This window comes from Molossus molossus, unplaced genomic scaffold (assembly GCF_014108415.1).
Source record: "Molossus molossus isolate mMolMol1 unplaced genomic scaffold, mMolMol1.p scaffold_m16_p_30, whole genome shotgun sequence".
Lineage (NCBI taxonomy): Eukaryota > Metazoa > Chordata > Mammalia > Chiroptera > Molossidae > Molossus > Molossus molossus.
The window spans coordinates 1,444,820-1,461,342 of NW_023425367.1; the positions used below are offsets into that span (position 1 = coordinate 1,444,820).

General features: G+C 39.1%; 1 protein-coding gene and 1 pseudogene across 1 annotated transcript in view; one reads left to right on the top strand and one right to left on the bottom strand.

The window, feature by feature from the left end:
- The first annotated feature begins 1,576 nt into the window (after positions 1-1,576).
- Positions 1,577-7,704, top strand: LOC118643100 (annotated as a pseudogene).
- Positions 7,705-15,618: 7,914 nt separating this feature from the next.
- The window catches only part of LOC118643102 (lysine-specific demethylase 5D-like), a 36,711-nt gene continuing 35,806 nt past the window's right edge, over positions 15,619-16,523 (bottom strand). Inside the window, 1 exon segment of the mRNA XM_036280996.1 lies at positions 15,619-15,673. Within this exon segment, the coding sequence (XP_036136889.1) occupies positions 15,619-15,673 (55 nt within the window).

Below are 16,523 nucleotides of genomic sequence, written 5' to 3' on the forward strand. Positions count from 1 at the left end.
TAGGGTATATTCCGAGAAGTGGATCACTGGGTCAAATGGCAGTTCATTTTTTTATTTTTTGAGGTAACACCATATTGTTTTCATGGTGGCTGCACGAGTCTGCATTCCCACCAGGAGTATGCTAGAGTCCCCTTTTCTCCATACTCTTGCCAGCACTTCTTGTTTGATGATTTGTTGATGGCAGCCATTCTGGCAGGTGTGAGGTGATACCTCATTGTTTTAATTTGCATCTCTCTGATGATTAGTGACGACCATTTTTCATATGTCTCCTGGCTATTTATTTATTTTTTTTGGTACATGCCCCTAGCGGAAACCAAACCTGGGACTCTGATCCACAGGCTGACGCTCCAACCACTGAGCCAAACCAGCCAGGGATCTCCTGGCCATTTTGAGATCCTATTTGAACAAGTGTCTATGCAGGTCCTCTGACTATTTTTCAACTGAATTGTTTGCGTTCCTTTTGTTGAGTTGTATGAGTACTCTACATATTTTGGATACTAATACTATATCCATTGTGTCACTGGCAATTATATTCTCCTATATAGTGGATTTCCTTTTCATTTTAATGTTGGTTTTGTTTGCTGTGCACAAACTTTTGCTTTGATGTAGCCTCATGTATTAGTTTTTTCTTTTGTTTCTCTACTACTAAGCAATACATCCATGAAAATTCTGCGACCTACAATGTCTGACTACATTTTCTTCTAGTATTTTTATGCTTTCACAAGAGACATTCAAGTTTTTTATTCATTTTGAGTTTATTCTTGGGTATGGTGTAAGTTGGTAGTCTAACTTCATTTTTTTTGCATTTAGCTGTCCAATTTTCCCAAAACCATTTTTTTTATCCTCACTTGAGGATATTTTACATTTATATTCAGACAGAGGAGAAGGGACAGAGGGGGGGAGGGGTGGGGAGAGAAAGAGAGAGAGAGAGAGAGAGAGAGAGAGAGAATCAATGACATGAGAGACACCTTGATTGGTTTCCACTCACATAAACCCAACCAGGGCTGGGAGTGAATCACAAATGAGGTACATGCCCTTGGCAGGAATCAAACTCTGGACTTTTTGGTCCATGGGCCTATGCTCTAACTGCTGAGCCAAACCAGCCAGGACCCAACATTTATTAAAGAGACTGTCTTTACTTCATTGTATGCTTTTGCCACCTATGACAAATATTAATTGAACATTATGTCCTGGGTCAATTTCTGGGTTCTCTGTTCTGTTCTATTGATCTGTATGCCTATTCTTGTGTCAGAAACAGTCTGTTTTCATTATTAGGGCTTTTTAGTATAACCTGATATTTAATATTGTGATCCTTCCAACTTTGTTCTTCGTTTTCAATATTGCTATGGCTATTCGGGGTCCTTTTTTGTTCCATACGGACTTTTGGAGTATTTGTTTTAGTTCTGTGAAATATGTTATTGGTATTTTGGGGATTGCATTGAATATATAGATTGCTTTGATTAGAATGAACATTTTAGATGTTGATTCTTCTAATCCATGAACAAGGTATATGCTTCCACATTTTAATATCTTCCTCTGTATCTTTTTTTTCAATGTCCAGTTGTTTTCTGAAAACATGACTTTTTCCTTTTTGGTTAAGTTTATTTCTAGTTATCTTTATTTGTTGCAATGCTAAATGGTGTTGTTTTTTTTAGTGAGTTTATTATTGGAGTATAAAAATGCCAACGATTTCTGGATGTTGATTTTGTATCCTGCTACTTTACTAAATTAATTTATTAAATCTAGTATATTTTTGGTGGAATACTTAGGTTTTTCTATGTACATATCATGTTAATTGTGAATAATGAGTTTCACTTCCTCTTTTCCATTTAGATGACTTTTATTTTTTCTTGTCTGATCACTGTAGCTAAAATATCTAGTACTTTGTTGAATAAGAGAGACGAGAGTGGGCATCCCTGTCTTATTCCTGTTGTTAAGGGAAGTGCTTTTCATTTTGCCAATTGAGTTTTTAAATAGAGTTTTACAAACATTCAACATTAAAATTTTCCTCTTAAACATTTTCAAGCATACAGCTAAGTACTGTTAAAAATATTCACAGTGTTGTGTAGCTAAACTCTGGGACTACTTCATCTAGTGAAAGGGAAAATTTATGCCCATTAAACATTAATTTTACTTCCCGTTCCCCCACATTATCTGGGAAGCAGCATTCTCCTTTCTATTTTTATCATTTTTTATTGCTTTAGATGACTTATATGAGTGGAATCTTACACAATGTGGCCTTTTGTGATTAGCTTATTTCACTGAGCATAATGTTTTCAAAGTTTATCCATGTTTTACCACATAAAAGAGTTTCTTTTTTAAGGCTGAATAATATTTCATTGTATGTATATGCCATATTTTGTTTATTCATTCATTCAGGATGGAAATTTGGATTGTTTACAACTCTTAACTATCGTGAATAGTCTTGTAATGAACTTGGATGTGAATATGAGGCCCCACTTTATGTTCTTTTTTGTGCATACCCAGAAATAAAATTGCTGAAACATATGTTAATTCTATTTTAAATTTTCCGAGGAAACTCTACACTTTTCCCAAAGTGGCTATACTGTTTTTCTTTTTAAAATTCATTTTGGTAGAGAGGGTCAGGAGGAGGGACACAGGGAGGAAGCGGCAGGGAAACAATGATGCGAGAGAAATACCTCAGCAGCAGCCTGTCCCACATGCAGGGATCAAACCTGAACTAAGGTATGAGGTCCCACTGGGAAATTAAACCTGCCACCTTCCCATTCATAGGATGATGCTCCTGTTGTACACCAACAAGACAGACCAGACTCAGACTCTGAATTGGGTTCAAATTGAGAGAGCTTTATTATCTGCATGGTAACTGTCTCATCCTACACAGAGGAGAGAGTAGCCCCAAGCTCAGGAGAGGGCTGCTTATATAGTTAGCTTGACGGATCCTGGCAAGCAAGCACATACAGAAGGAGGTAACTGCGGTTAGCATTCTTGCTTAGGGAGTAAATGACCTTAGTCTCACAATGGGGCAGTTATTCTTGCAGGAGATTGACAAGATTGAAGGTTGCTTCTTCTTTCAAGGTTCCTGGTTTCTAAGGGTCAGTGAGCGGAGAATTGTAACTACAAGTTCTCACTGTACTTTAGCTGTATTTTTTATTTTATTTATTTTTTATTGCCCTATCATCTGTTCTTCACACTACAACCAACTGAGCCACGCTGGCCAGGGTTGGCTGTACTGTTTTACATTTGCATCAGTAGTGCATAAAATTTCAAATTTCTCTAGATGATTGCTAACACTGTTTTCTGTTTTAATTCACAGTGATCATAGTAATGGATGTAAGGGGATGTCTCACTGTAGTTTTGATTTGCATTTGCCTCGTGATTAATGACATTAAATATCTTTTCTTGTGCTTATAGGGCATTCATAAATCTTCACTGGAAAATTGCTTATTCAAGTTCTTTGTCCATTTCTAATTGAGTAATTTTTGTTGATGAGTTGTAGAAGTTTCTTATGTGTTCTGAGTGTTAATCCCTATATCAGATAAGTGGTTTGTAAATATTTTTTATTCAGTAGGTTGCCTTTTCTCTTTGTTGTTTCCTTTAATGTGCAGACATTTTGAAGTGATGTAGTCATATTTTTGTGTTTTTATTTTTTGTTGCCTATGCTGTAGGTGTCATGCCTAAGAAATCACTGCTAAGTGGAATTTTCTAAAGCCTTTCCCGTTTTTTGTTTTTGTTAACTAAAATTGGCTTTAATTTAATTCACATAGTTTTTGTTAATTGTTGTTAACATAAATTGCTTCACCTTTTAGTCCTGGCCGGTTTGGCTCAGTGGTTGGAGCGTCGGCCTGCGGTCCAGAGAGACCTGGGTTCGGTTCCCGCTAAGGGCATGTACTTCCGTTGCAGTTTGTCCCCAGCCCTGGTTGGTTGTGTGGGTGGCAGCCACTCGATGTGTCCCTTCACATCGATGTTTCTCTCTCTCTCTCTTCCTCTCTCTCCCTCCCACTGTATCTGAACAAAAAATGGAAGAATGTGCTCGGGTGAGGATAAAAAAAATAAAAATAAAATAAAAATAAAATAAATAAATAAATAAATAAATAATAAATAAATAAATAAAAATAAATAAATTGCTTCAGCTTTTAAGTTCCACCAACAAAATTTTTACAAAATTTTAGGAATCATATTCCATTTAAGCAACATTTTGAATCACATGTCCCTCAACAGATAGAATAAAATGTCCTTACATTGCTTCTTTTCATTTGACACTATGACCATGTTTTTTAAATATTCCCTAATTTTATTTTGACTTTCTTTTTTTTTTACATATGTTTTTATTAATTTTTTAGAGAGAGAGAGAGAGAGAGAGAGAGAGAGAGAGAGAGATCAATGAGAGAGAAACATTGATCAACTAACTGCCTAGAAGCTCCCAACCCAGGCATGTGCCCTGACCAGGAATCATACCGGGACCTCTCGGTCCAAGGGATGATGCTCAACTACTGAGCCACACTGACCAGACTGATTGACTTTCTTGACACCATGCTTTTCTTTTCACCTCCCCCCCTTTTCTTTTACAACTGTTTCTTGGTCTTTTTGGATGACGTAACATATTTATGTTTCAGCTCTTTAATATATTTTGGGTTCATTTTTGCATATAGTGTAAATGAATTCAACTTTATGCTCTTGCTTATTCAGCTTTCCCTCACCATTTGTGGCTCAGACTGTTCTTTCCATATTGTGTTACCATAGCACCTTGTCAAAGATTATCAAACAGTATACATAGCCCTCTATTCTGTCCCTTTTGTCTATGTCTGTCTTTATGCCAGTGCTCTACTGTCTCAATTACTATTGTTTTATGTCTTGAAATCAAGAAGTTTGAGTCCACTAACTTTGTTCTTTTTCAAGAGTATTTTGGTTATTTTGGACACCTTGAGATTTCTTATTAATTTTAGGACCAATTTTTCTATTTTTGAAAAATAAAAGTGTCTTTGGGTTTTGATAGCGTAACATTGACTCTGTAGATTTTTGGGGGGGATATAATAGACATTTTAACCATATTGTCTTCTGATCCATGAATGTGGAATATTTTTCCATTTGTATATACCTTGTTTTTTTGTTTGTTTTTTATCAAATTTGTAGTTTGTAGTCTATGAGTCTTTTGTCCCCTTGGTTAAGTTTATTCCCAAATTTTTGTATATTTGACCAGGTATCCTACAACCTCACTGGAATTTTTTTATTACTTCCAGTAACATCATATTATTTTTTTCTCTGCAGATTATTTAAATAACCTACAGGGTCAGAGTGATGATGGGTTTAATTGCCCAAAGTTCTATGGAAGCTCTGTGTGTGGTGAGCAACCTAGTTTGTTTCAGTAAAGGGAAGGGAATGAGTAGAACATTCCTTGCTGGTTTGAGGTGAAGAAGGGTAGGGACAGGGTAAACAGGGTTCATTAGGAAATAACCTTTTTTATTTAGAATTGTTAAATTGATGAGAGTGTAATGACTTCTTTCTCTCTTTTACCCATAAATTAGAACCAGATAATGAAACAGGATATTATGTTTTGGCAAACCCCTCAAGATCAGAGGACCAAAATGATGAACATAAGGATTACAGTGATGTGTTTGAATTTGAATTTTCAGATAGTCCCTTATTACCATGTTATAACATCCAAGTGTTTGCTTCTCAGGGCTAAGTACGTATATCATATTGTTGAAAAATATCTGACTAGGATGTAAATACATTTATTTTTAATCCTCACCCAAGGATATTTTTCCATTTTTTGTTCAGGTAGAGTAGGAAGGAGAGAGAGGAAGAGCAAGAGAAACATGGATGTGAAAGGGACACATCAAGTAGTTGCCACCCACACGACCAACCGAGAACAAAACTGTAACCGAGCCACGCGCCATCAGCGGAAACCAAACTCAGGTCTCTCTGGACTGCAGGCCAACGCCCTAACCACTGAGCCAAACCTGCCAGGGATGTAAATACATTTTTAAGTAGATGAGGGTAAATGAATAAGTTCTAAGTCTCCATGAACCTGGTAAAGATTAATGATATACAGTGGGGATCAGAGTCTTAGCATAGTATAACATGTCATTATCAAAACACTACCAAGGCAAAGAATGGTCTAGACCCCAAAGCACTGAAGTTGTCATTCACTGGAATTCTCAGAAGAATTGGACTCTTATATACTTAAGTAGTTTATCTCTGGGAAAGAGCTTTAGAAGCTTGTCAACATTCCATTAAAGGGGTGCTTTGAGCCTGGCTGCTGTGGCTCAGTAGATGGAGCGTCATCCCACGAATGGAGAGGTCCCAATTCGATTCCTGATCAGAGCACATGCCCAGATTGTGGGCTCAATTCCCAGTAGGGGGCATGAAGGAGGCAGCTGATCAATGTTTCTCAATGTTTCTCTCTCTCTCAAAAAAAAAAAATCAAAACACTTTTTGATAATCTCCCTTCTCATATAGCATTAAAAAATTATTATTGATTCCTAGGATCTGTGCTATCACCAGATTTGGTTAGGTTCAGTTTTGCCCCATAGGTGAGCCACTGTGCCCTGGTGACCACTCAGTAGGGGTTTACTTATCAAGGTACTTGTGCTCTGCTGTGTATTAGCAAAGGTGCTTAATAAATAGCATTATCTTCAGGCTGTGTTGCAGGGTCAATATAAGGAGTATATCAATTTGCTTTTCAAAAGTAAAAATCCCCAAAGAGATGAGGGATAGGGGCAGAGATGTTAAAGAAAAGAAGAAACATCCTTATTTGTTTAAAATGGTCTGTTTTGGGGAAGAAAAGAGATAAAAAACGTTTGTAATCAATTCTCTTAGGTTGGGGTACAGATTTCACTCAGTGGGACATACTGAATTGTGCTCTGAATTGAGTGAATAGGTCTTCTTTCTACTGGCAGTGAAATCAATCCAGTGAACATTCTGGAGTTTCGTTAAGATGTTCCTCCTAGCTTTGAAAAGTCACCCGGTCTTTTCTCTAAATGTTCTCTTCAAACCACATTAGTCTAGGGTCACTGTCACTAAAAGTACTTTCCCTAACCTTAAAAAGAGGTTGATCAATAAGTGAGTATAGCTTGGTCAGTGTGGCTCAGTGGTTGAGCATTGACCCATGCACCAAGAGGTCACCGGTTTGATTCCTGGTCAGGGCACATGCCTATGTTTTGGGCCTGATCCCTAGTGGGGGTATGCAGGAGGCTGCCAATCATTGTTCTCTCTCATCGATGTTTCTATCTCTCTCTCCCTCTCCCTTCTTCTTTCTCTAAAATCAATTAGGAAAATAAATAAATAAAGAGTAGGTATAGGGAAAAAAATTGGCAGGCAGCTGAAAGTGGAAGTAAATGTTGTTACTGCTCTAGACTATTCTAGTTTAGATGGTAATTAAATTTTGGGGGGGGGCACTTCAAATTTTTCAAGAAGTTTAAACCACTTTCTTTGTTTATATTGTAGACCATGAAACTGGTTATTGCTTTCAAATGTGCTTTAAAAAATGGTAATGTCATCCACACATTTCACTACAATTGTCCAAATATAGAAATTGTCACAGTTGCAAGAGTAGAGTTTTATAAGCAGGTTTCACCAAGTCTCTTCTCTTGCCCCAAAGACCTAGAAGCCTTCAATCCAAAAAGCAAGGAATTACTACATTTGGTTTAATTAACAAATGAGCTTCAGATTATGCTTGGTTCCTCTGTAGAACAGTTAAATCCCAGTGATGCTGCCTTGTAGGACTAATGGTGAGCAGTCTGGTCCCACACATTGTGTATGTACACAGTATTTTTGTCTCAGTCTTGTGAATACTTCTTAAAATACAACTATTTTTGTAAAGAAGGGACATTATCATATATGAAAATATTTCTGATTTATATAACACAGTTGAGAGACTAAAACAATATATTTGTTATTAGTTTTAATGTAACTGATAAACTATTTTACCTGTTCTTTTATCCTCACCCGAGGACTTTTTTGCATTCATCTTCAGACAGAGCAGGAGGGAAAAAGAGTGGAAGAGAGAGAGAGAAACATCAATATGAGAGAGACACATCAACTGGTTGCCACCCACACAATCCCACCCAGGGCCGGGGACAAACTACAACCGTGGTATGTGCCCTTAGCAGGAACCGAACCCTACAGGACTCTGTCTACAAGCCAATGCTCTAACCACTGGGAAAAATTGGCCAGGGCAACTGTTTTATTTTTAAATATACATAAGGTACCTTGTAATAAGTTGGTTTATACTTGGAACATTATTATCATTACTATTATTTATTTAAGGAAAATATTAAGAGAGTCTAGAACACTGAATTTAATTTTTATACAAAACCCTGGTGATAGAGACTGATAACTTTCATAACTTAAGTCATGAACATTGAAAAGGTGTTTGGGAGTCTAAATCTACTAAAGGGCGGTTCATGTTGTAACTTTATGTTGTTCCAGACTATATGCTATTGAATATCATTCAAATTAAAACTACATCCATGCACAACTAACTGTATCATTTCTTAAAAGCAATAAAATTTTCATTCAACTAGGTTGTTTATATATTTTATTGTCTTACCTAAAGAAGTTCAGCTATTTTTCTGCCCACTATAGAATATTGAAAAATAGCCTAAGTTGAATTTGCCTAAAAATGTACTAAACTTTATTGCATTGTTATAAATTTGTATTTTCACTTTACAAGTAAACTCTCTGCCTTTTAAAGAATTTTAAGTGTCTGAAAGGCAATAAAATGAGGAAATACAAAAATGTATCTTAAGTCTCATGTGTTTCAAAAATATATGGGTTTTATTGCTATTTAAAAATGATAAATATTTTTCAATATATTTATAGACTTATACTGTATAAGCCAGCAAACTGGAGTCTTCAGTGGAAATCTAATCAGAATATGGAGACTTCAGTGAAAATCTATTCAGAATATGATTTACAGCCCTGTCCTAAAATCTCAATTCTAGGAGTGAGTACATGCATAATTTCATATACAAACATGTTATTTATTTTATTTTTTTCATTTGTAATTGCTACTTTTTTTTTTTATTATTGATTAATTTTTGTTACAAATGATTCTCCTTTTTTCCCCCAGTGGTTCCCCCCTCCCCCTTCCCTCCCCGCCCCTTCCCCCGATTGTTGTCCATGTCCACTGTTCATGCCTATATGCATATAAATTCTGTTGTTCATCCCTCTCTCAGCTCCCCACTCCTTAGGGGATTGTCCTCAAACTGTTATGTTCATTATATTCCAGAAATCAGTGAGATCATATGAAATTTGTCTTTCTCTGCTTGGCTTGTTTCACTCAGGATGATACTTTCCAGGTCCCTCCATGTAGTCTCAAAGGACAAGAGATCTTTCTTTCTTACCGCTGCGTAGTACTCCATTGTGTATATGTACCACAGCTTTTTAATCCATTCGTCTACTGATGGGCACTTGGGCTGTTTCCAGATCTTAGCGATTGTAAAGAGTGCTGCTACAAAGATGGGGGTACATATATTCTTTCTGATTGGTGTTTCAGGCTTCTTAGGGTATATTCCTAGAAGTGGGATCACTGGGTCAAATGGGAAGTTCAATTTTTAATTTTTTGAGGTGACACCATATTGTTTTCCATAGTGGCTGCACCAGTCTGCATTCCCACCAACAGTGTACTAGAGTCCCCTTTTCTCCACACCCTCGCCAACACTTGTTGTTTGATGATTTGTTGATGGCGGCCATTCTGACCGGTGTGAGGTGATACCTCATTGTTGTTTTGATTTGCATCTCTCTGATGATTAGTGATGATGAACATTTCTTCATATGTCTCTTAGCCATTTGTATGTCCTGTTTGGAGAGGTGTCTATTTAGTTCCTCTGCCCATTTTTTAATTGGATTCTTTGTCTTCCTTTTGTGGAGTTGTGTGAGCACTCTATATGTATTGGAAATTAACCCCTTATCTGATATATCATTGGCAATTATGCTCTCCCATACAGTGGGTAGCCTTTCCGTTTTGATGATTGTATCTTTCGCTGTGCAGAAGCTTTTGAGTTTGATGTAGTCCCATGTGTTCATTTTCTCCTTTGTTTCTATTGCCTTAGGTGATGTGTCAGTAAAAATTCTGCTGCGTATGATGTCTGAGATTTTGTTGCCCACAGTCTCCTCTAGGATTTTTATGGATTCATGGGTTACATTTAGGTCTTTTATCCATTTTGAGTTTATTTTGGTGTAGGGTGTAAGTTGATGGTCTAGTTTCATTTTTCGGCAAGTAGCTGTCCAATTTTCCCAGCACCATTTATTAAAGAGGCTGTCCTTACTCCACTGTATGCTCTTGCCACCTTTGTCAAATATTAATTGAGCATATTGCCTAGGGTCCATTTCTGGGTTCTCTATTCTGTTCCACTGGTCTATATACCTGTTCTTGTGCCAGTACCAGGCTGTTTTGATTATGGTGGCTTTGTAGTATAACCTGAAATCTGGTATTGTGATCCCTCCAACTTTGTTCTTCCTTTTCAAGATTGCTGTGGCTATTCGAGGCCTTTTTTGGTTCCACATGAACTTTTGAAGTAATTGTTCTAATTCTTTGAAGTATGCCGTTGGTATTTTGATGGGGATTGCGTTGAATCTATAGATTGCTTTGGGTAATATGGACATTTTAATGATGTTAATTCTCCCAATCCATGAACAGGGTATGTTCTTCCACTTTTTTACATCTTGTTCTATTTCATTTTTCAAAGATCTGTAGTTTTCTGCTAATAGGTCCTTTATCTCTTTGGCTAAGTTTATTCCTAGGTATCTTAATTTTTTTGCCGCAATGGTAAATGGGATTGTTTGCCTAGTTTCTCTTTCTGTGAGTTCATCATTGGTGTATAAGAATGCCATCGATTTCTTGACGTTAATTTTGTATCCTGCTACTTTGCTAAATTCATTTATTAAGTCTAGTAAGCTTTTGGTGGAGTCTTTGGGATTTTCTATGTACAGTATCATGTCATCTGCAAATAATGACACTTTCACTTCCTCCTTTCCAATTTGGATCCCTTTTATTTTTTCTTCCTGTCTGATTGCTGTGGCTAAGACTTCCAGTACTATGTTAAATAGGAGTGGCGAAAGTGGGCATCCTTGCCTTGTTCCTGTTCTTAAGGGAAATGCTTTTAGTTTTTGCCCATTGAGTATGATGTTGGCTGTAGGTCTTTCATATATGGCCTTTATTATGTCTAGGTATGATCCCTCAATTCCCACACTGCAGAGCGTTTTTATCAGAAATGGATGCTGGATTTTGTCAAAGGCTTTTTCAGCATCTATTGATATGATCATGTGGTTTTTATTCTTCGTTTTATTTATGTGGTGTATCACATTTATGGATTTGCGAATATTGTACCAGCCTTGCATCCCTGGCATGAATCCCACTTGGTCATGGTGGATAATATTTTTGGTGTATTGCTGGATTCAATTTGCTAGTATTTTGTTCAGGATTTTGGCATCTATGTTAATCAGGGATATTGGCCTGTAGTTTTCTTTCTTTTTTGTGTCTTTTTCTGGTCTTGGAATTAGAGTTATGCTGGCTTCATAAAACGAGTTTGGCAGTCTTCCTTCTTCTTGAATTTTTTGAAATAGTTTGAGGAGAATGGGTATTAGTTCTTCTTTGAATGTTCGGTAAAACTCCCCTGTGAAGCCATCTGGCCTGGGCTTTTGTTTGCTGGAAGAGTCTTGATTACATCTTCAATTTCCTCTGTTGTTATTGGTCTGTTCAAGTTTTCAATCTCTTCCTGATCCAATTTTGGGAGAGCTATGTGTTTCTAAAAATTTGTCCATTTCGCTTAGATTTTCGAATTTGTTGCCGTATAATTTTTCATAGTAGTTGTTAACGATCTTTTGTATTTCTGTAGGGTCAGTTGTTATCTCTCCTGTTTCATTTCTGATTTTATGTATTTGGGTTCTCTCTCTTTGTTTCTTGGTGAGTCTAGCTAAGGGTCCATCAATCTTGTTTATCTTTTCAAAAAACCAGCTCTTTGTTTTATTGATCCTCTGGATTGTTTTTTTGGTCTCTATGTCGTTTATTTCTGCTCTGATCCTTACTATTTCTTTTCTTCTGCTTGCTCTGGGGTTTTCTTTTTGTTTACTCTCTAGTTCTTTAAGTTGTGAGGTTAGGTAGTCTATTAGAGATTTTTCTTCTTTTTTGAGGTAGGCCTGTAGTGCTATAAACTTCCCTCTCAGAACTGCTTTTGCTGCATCCCATAGATTTTGTATTGTTGTGTCCTCATTTTCATTGGTTTCCAGGAAGTTTTTGATTTCTTCCTTGATTTCCTCGGTGACCCATTCATTGTTTAATAACATTCTATTTAGCTTCCATGTGTTAAAATGTCTTTGTATGTTCTTCTTGCAATTGATTTCTAGTTTCATACCATTGTGGTCTGAGAAGATGCTTGTTATAATTTCAATCTTCTTGAACTTGTAGAGACTTAGTTTGTGCCCTAACATGTGGTCTATCTTTGAGAATGTTCCATGTGCACTTGAGAAGAATGTGAATTCTGTAGTTTTGGGGTGTAGTTCTCTGTAGATATCTATTAAATCCATTTGGTCTAGTGCTTCATTTAGAGTCTCTGTTTCCTTGCTAATTTTTTGTCTAGAGGATCTATCCAGTGATGTGAGCGGGGTGTTGAAGTCCCCTGTTATGATTGTATTGCTATCGATTTCTCCTTTGAAGTCCTCCAATAGATTTTTAATATATTTTGGTGCTCCTATATTGGGTGCATATATGTTTATCAATGTTATATCTTCCTGTTGGATAGATCCTTTCAATATTATGTAGTGGGCTTCTTTGTCTCTAGTTATGGCCTTCAATCTGAAGTCTATTTTATCAGATATCAGTATTGCTACCCCAGCTTTTTTTTCTTTTCCATTTGCTTGAAAGATTTTTTTTCATCCCTTCACTTTCAATCTGTGTGAGTCTTTTGTTGTGAGGTGGGTTTCTTGTAAACAGCATATAGATGAGTCTTGCTTTCTTATCCAATCAGCTACTCTGTGTCTTTTTATGGGAGCATTCAGTCCATTTACATTTAAGGTGGTTATTGATATGTACTTATTTATTGCCATTTTTGTTTAGTGTGGTTCTATTTTTCTTCCCATTTCTCCTGGTAATTACAGCAGTCCTTTTAACATTTCTTGCAGTGCTGGTTTGGTGCTAATGTACTCCCTTAGCCTTATTTTGTCTGGGAAGCTCTTTATTTGACCTTCTATTTTGAACGATAGCCTTGCTGGGTAGAGTAGTCTTGGATTCAGATCCTTGTTTTTCATGACCTTGATTACTTCATGCCATTCCCTTCGAGCCTGTAATGTTTCTTGTGAGAAGTCAGCTGAGAGCCTTATGGGGGTTCCTTTGTAGGTAACCTGTTGCTTATCTCCTGCTGCTTTTAGGATTCTCTCTTTGTCTTGAATTTTTGGCAGTTTGATTACTATGTGTCTTGGTGTGGGCCTGTTTGGGTTCTTCTTACTTGGGGCTCTCTGAGCTTCTTGAACTTGAATGCCTTCTTCCTTCACCAAATTAGGGAAGTTTTCTGTCACTATTTCTTTGAATATATTCTCTAGCCCTCGCTTACTTTCTTCTTCTTCAGGGACTCCTATGATACGAATATTATTACGTTTCCAGTTGTCCCACAATTCTCTTAAGCTCTCTTCTTGTTTCTTAATCTTTTTTTTCCTTTTGGTTTTCTGATTGGTTGATTTCTTCTAGCCTGTCTTCTAATTCACTGATCCGGTCCTCAGCTTCCCCTACTCTGCTTTTTAGACCTTCCAGTGTGTTTTTCATTTCTGATATGTCATTCTTCATTTCTTCCTGTTGGTTTTTCATTTCCAGATGGTTTATTTTCAACATTTCTATGTCTTTACTCATGTTGCTCATGTCCTTACACATGCTGTTGAGCTTCCGCAACATCATGGCTCTAAATTCTAGTTCTGTTAACTTGCTTAACTGCACCTCATTTATTTCATCTTCTGTAGAGGTCTCTTGATCTTTCATTTTGCTTTTGTTTCTGTTTCTCACCATTTTGGTTATCACAGTGGGCTTTGGAGTCTGCCAAGTTTTCCCAGTGGGTGTTCGTGTTTTGCTGTTTGTGGCTCCCTCTCCTGGGTTTGGATGCACCAGGGAGGACCCACTTTAATCCCGCCAAGTCCCCTGTTCTCCGGGAGTCTGTGTGGCTCCAGCGGAGAGTTTAGCAGGCTATAGCGTTAGGAGGGCCCATGCAGGGTGGCAAGGGAGGTGGTGGGAATAATTTCCAGCCAAGTTCCCTGGTCCCGTCCAGTTCCCTGGGGGCCGTGAGTCCGTGGGGCTTCAGCGGCTGCAGAGTTTGCAGGGCCGTGCACGGCGGGGAGGGAGGTGGTAGAATTAATTTTCCGCCACGTTTGCAGGTCCCACCGAGTTGCCTGGGGGCCAGGAGTCGGTGTGGCTTCAGCGGAGAGCCTAGCCTAGCCGGCTACAGGGTTTCCAGGCCGTGCACGGCAGGGGGGGGGGAGGCAGTAGACTTAATTTTCCGCCGCGTTCCCCGGTCCCACCGAGTTGCCTGGGGGCCAGGAGTCTGTGCGGCTTCAGCGGCTACAGGGCCTTGCACGGCAGGAGGGGAGGCAGTAGAATTAATTTTCCGCCTAGTTCCCCGGTCCCTCCGAGTTCCCTGGTCCCGCCCAGTTCCTTGGGGGCCAGGAGTCTGTGCGGCTCCAGCGGAGAGCCTAGCCTAGCCGGCTGCAGAGTTTCCAAGGCCGTGCATGGCAGGGAGGGAGGCGGTAGAGTTAACTCTCCACCACGTTCCCCGGTCCCACTGAGTTGCCTGGGGTCTGCGAGTCTGTGCGGCTTCAGCAGAGAGCCTAGCCTAGCCGGCTGCGAGTCTGGGCGGCTCCAGCGGAGAGCCTAGCCTAGCCTAGCCGGCTGCAGAGTTTCCAAGGCCGTGCACGGCAGGGAGGGAGGCGGTAGCGTTAACTCTCCACCGCGTTCCCCGGTCCCACCGATTTGCCTGGGGTCTGCGAGTCTGTGTGGCTTCAGCAGAGAGCCTAGCCTAGCCGGCTGCGAGTCTGGGCGGCTCCAGCGGAGAGCCTAGCCTAGCCTAGCCGGCTGCAGAGTTTCCAAGGCCGTGCACGGCAGGGAGGGAGGCGGTAGCGTTAACTCTCCACCGCGTTCCCCGGTCCCACCGATTTGCCTGGGGTCTGCGAGTCTGTGTGGCTTCCGCAGAGAGCCTAGCCTAGCCGGCAACAGGGTTTCTAGGCCGTGCACGGTGGAAAGAAAGACTGTAGAGTTAACTTCCCATCTAGTTCCCTGGCCCCTGCCCAGGCCGCTGCGGACCCTGGGCTCTTGGTCCCCTCTCCCGTCCTCGCAAGCCTACCAGGACTGAGTGGGTGTTTCTGGTTAAGTGGTCCTCCAAGGTGTCCTTCAGCTGCCCTTTCCTGACGGTTTGCCTTTGTTTTCGTTGTAAATCCAGTTTGGTCTTGGGAGACGGTCTGGGTCCCTCCATTCACTTCGCCGCCATTTTTTCCTCCTCCAAACATGTTATTTATATAAATATTTATCTTCCAAAAGTTTAGCATAGTAAAATACACATACCATAAAATTTCCCATCTTGTTTTTACACCTACAGTGCTCTCCTGCAGTAATTGGATCTTGAGTGTTGCATCTGTGTGTGGGCTTTCCTCTAAGTCTGGCTAACTGTAAGGCTTAGCCACAACCTCATTGTGTAAGCAAGCTATTGTACAGGTGCTGACAGGGAACAAGAATATACACAAAAAGAAAGAAAGAAAAAGATAACAATACAGTAAAATAAAATATAAAAACAAAACCTGAAGAGAAATGGGGCAGAAAAAAAGATTTTGAAAGGAAAGGAGAGCAAAAAATAATAGTAGAGAGTAGGAAAAAAAACAATAAAGTAAGAAGAGGGAAATAATTTAAAAAAAAAGTCATGCCAAGGTAAAAAGAAGAGAAAAAGAAAGGTAAAGCAAAAGAAAGATGTGGAGCCTGCGTAGTTTGGCTCAGCAGTTAGAGCATTGGCCTGAAGTCCAGAGAGGCCCGGGTTCAATTCTTGCTAGGGGCACGTACCTTGGTTACCATTTGTCCCTGGCTCTGATTGGGTTGTGTGTCCCTCTCATGTCGATGTTTCTCTCTCTCTCTCTTCCTCACTCTCCATTCCACTCTATCTGAACAAAAAATATCCTCAGGTGAGGAAAAAAAGAAAAAAAAATTAAGATTTTAATTTTTTGAGGAAACACCATATTGTTTTCCATAGTAGCTGCACCAGTTTGCATTCCCACCAGCAGTGTGCTAGAGTCCCCTTTTCTCCACACCCTCAGCTGCACTTGTGTGATGATTTGTTGATAACCATTCTGGCAGGTGTGAGGTGATTGATACTCATAGTTGTTTTAATTTGCATATCTCTGATTAGTGATGTTGAGCATTTCTTCATATATCTCTTGGCCATTTGTATGTCCTTTTTGGAGAGGTGTCTATTAAGATCCTTGGCCCACTTTTTTTTTTGTAATCCTTACCCAAGGACATTTTTCCATTTTTTGTTCATATAGAGTGGGAGAGAGAGAGAGAGAAACATTGACATGAA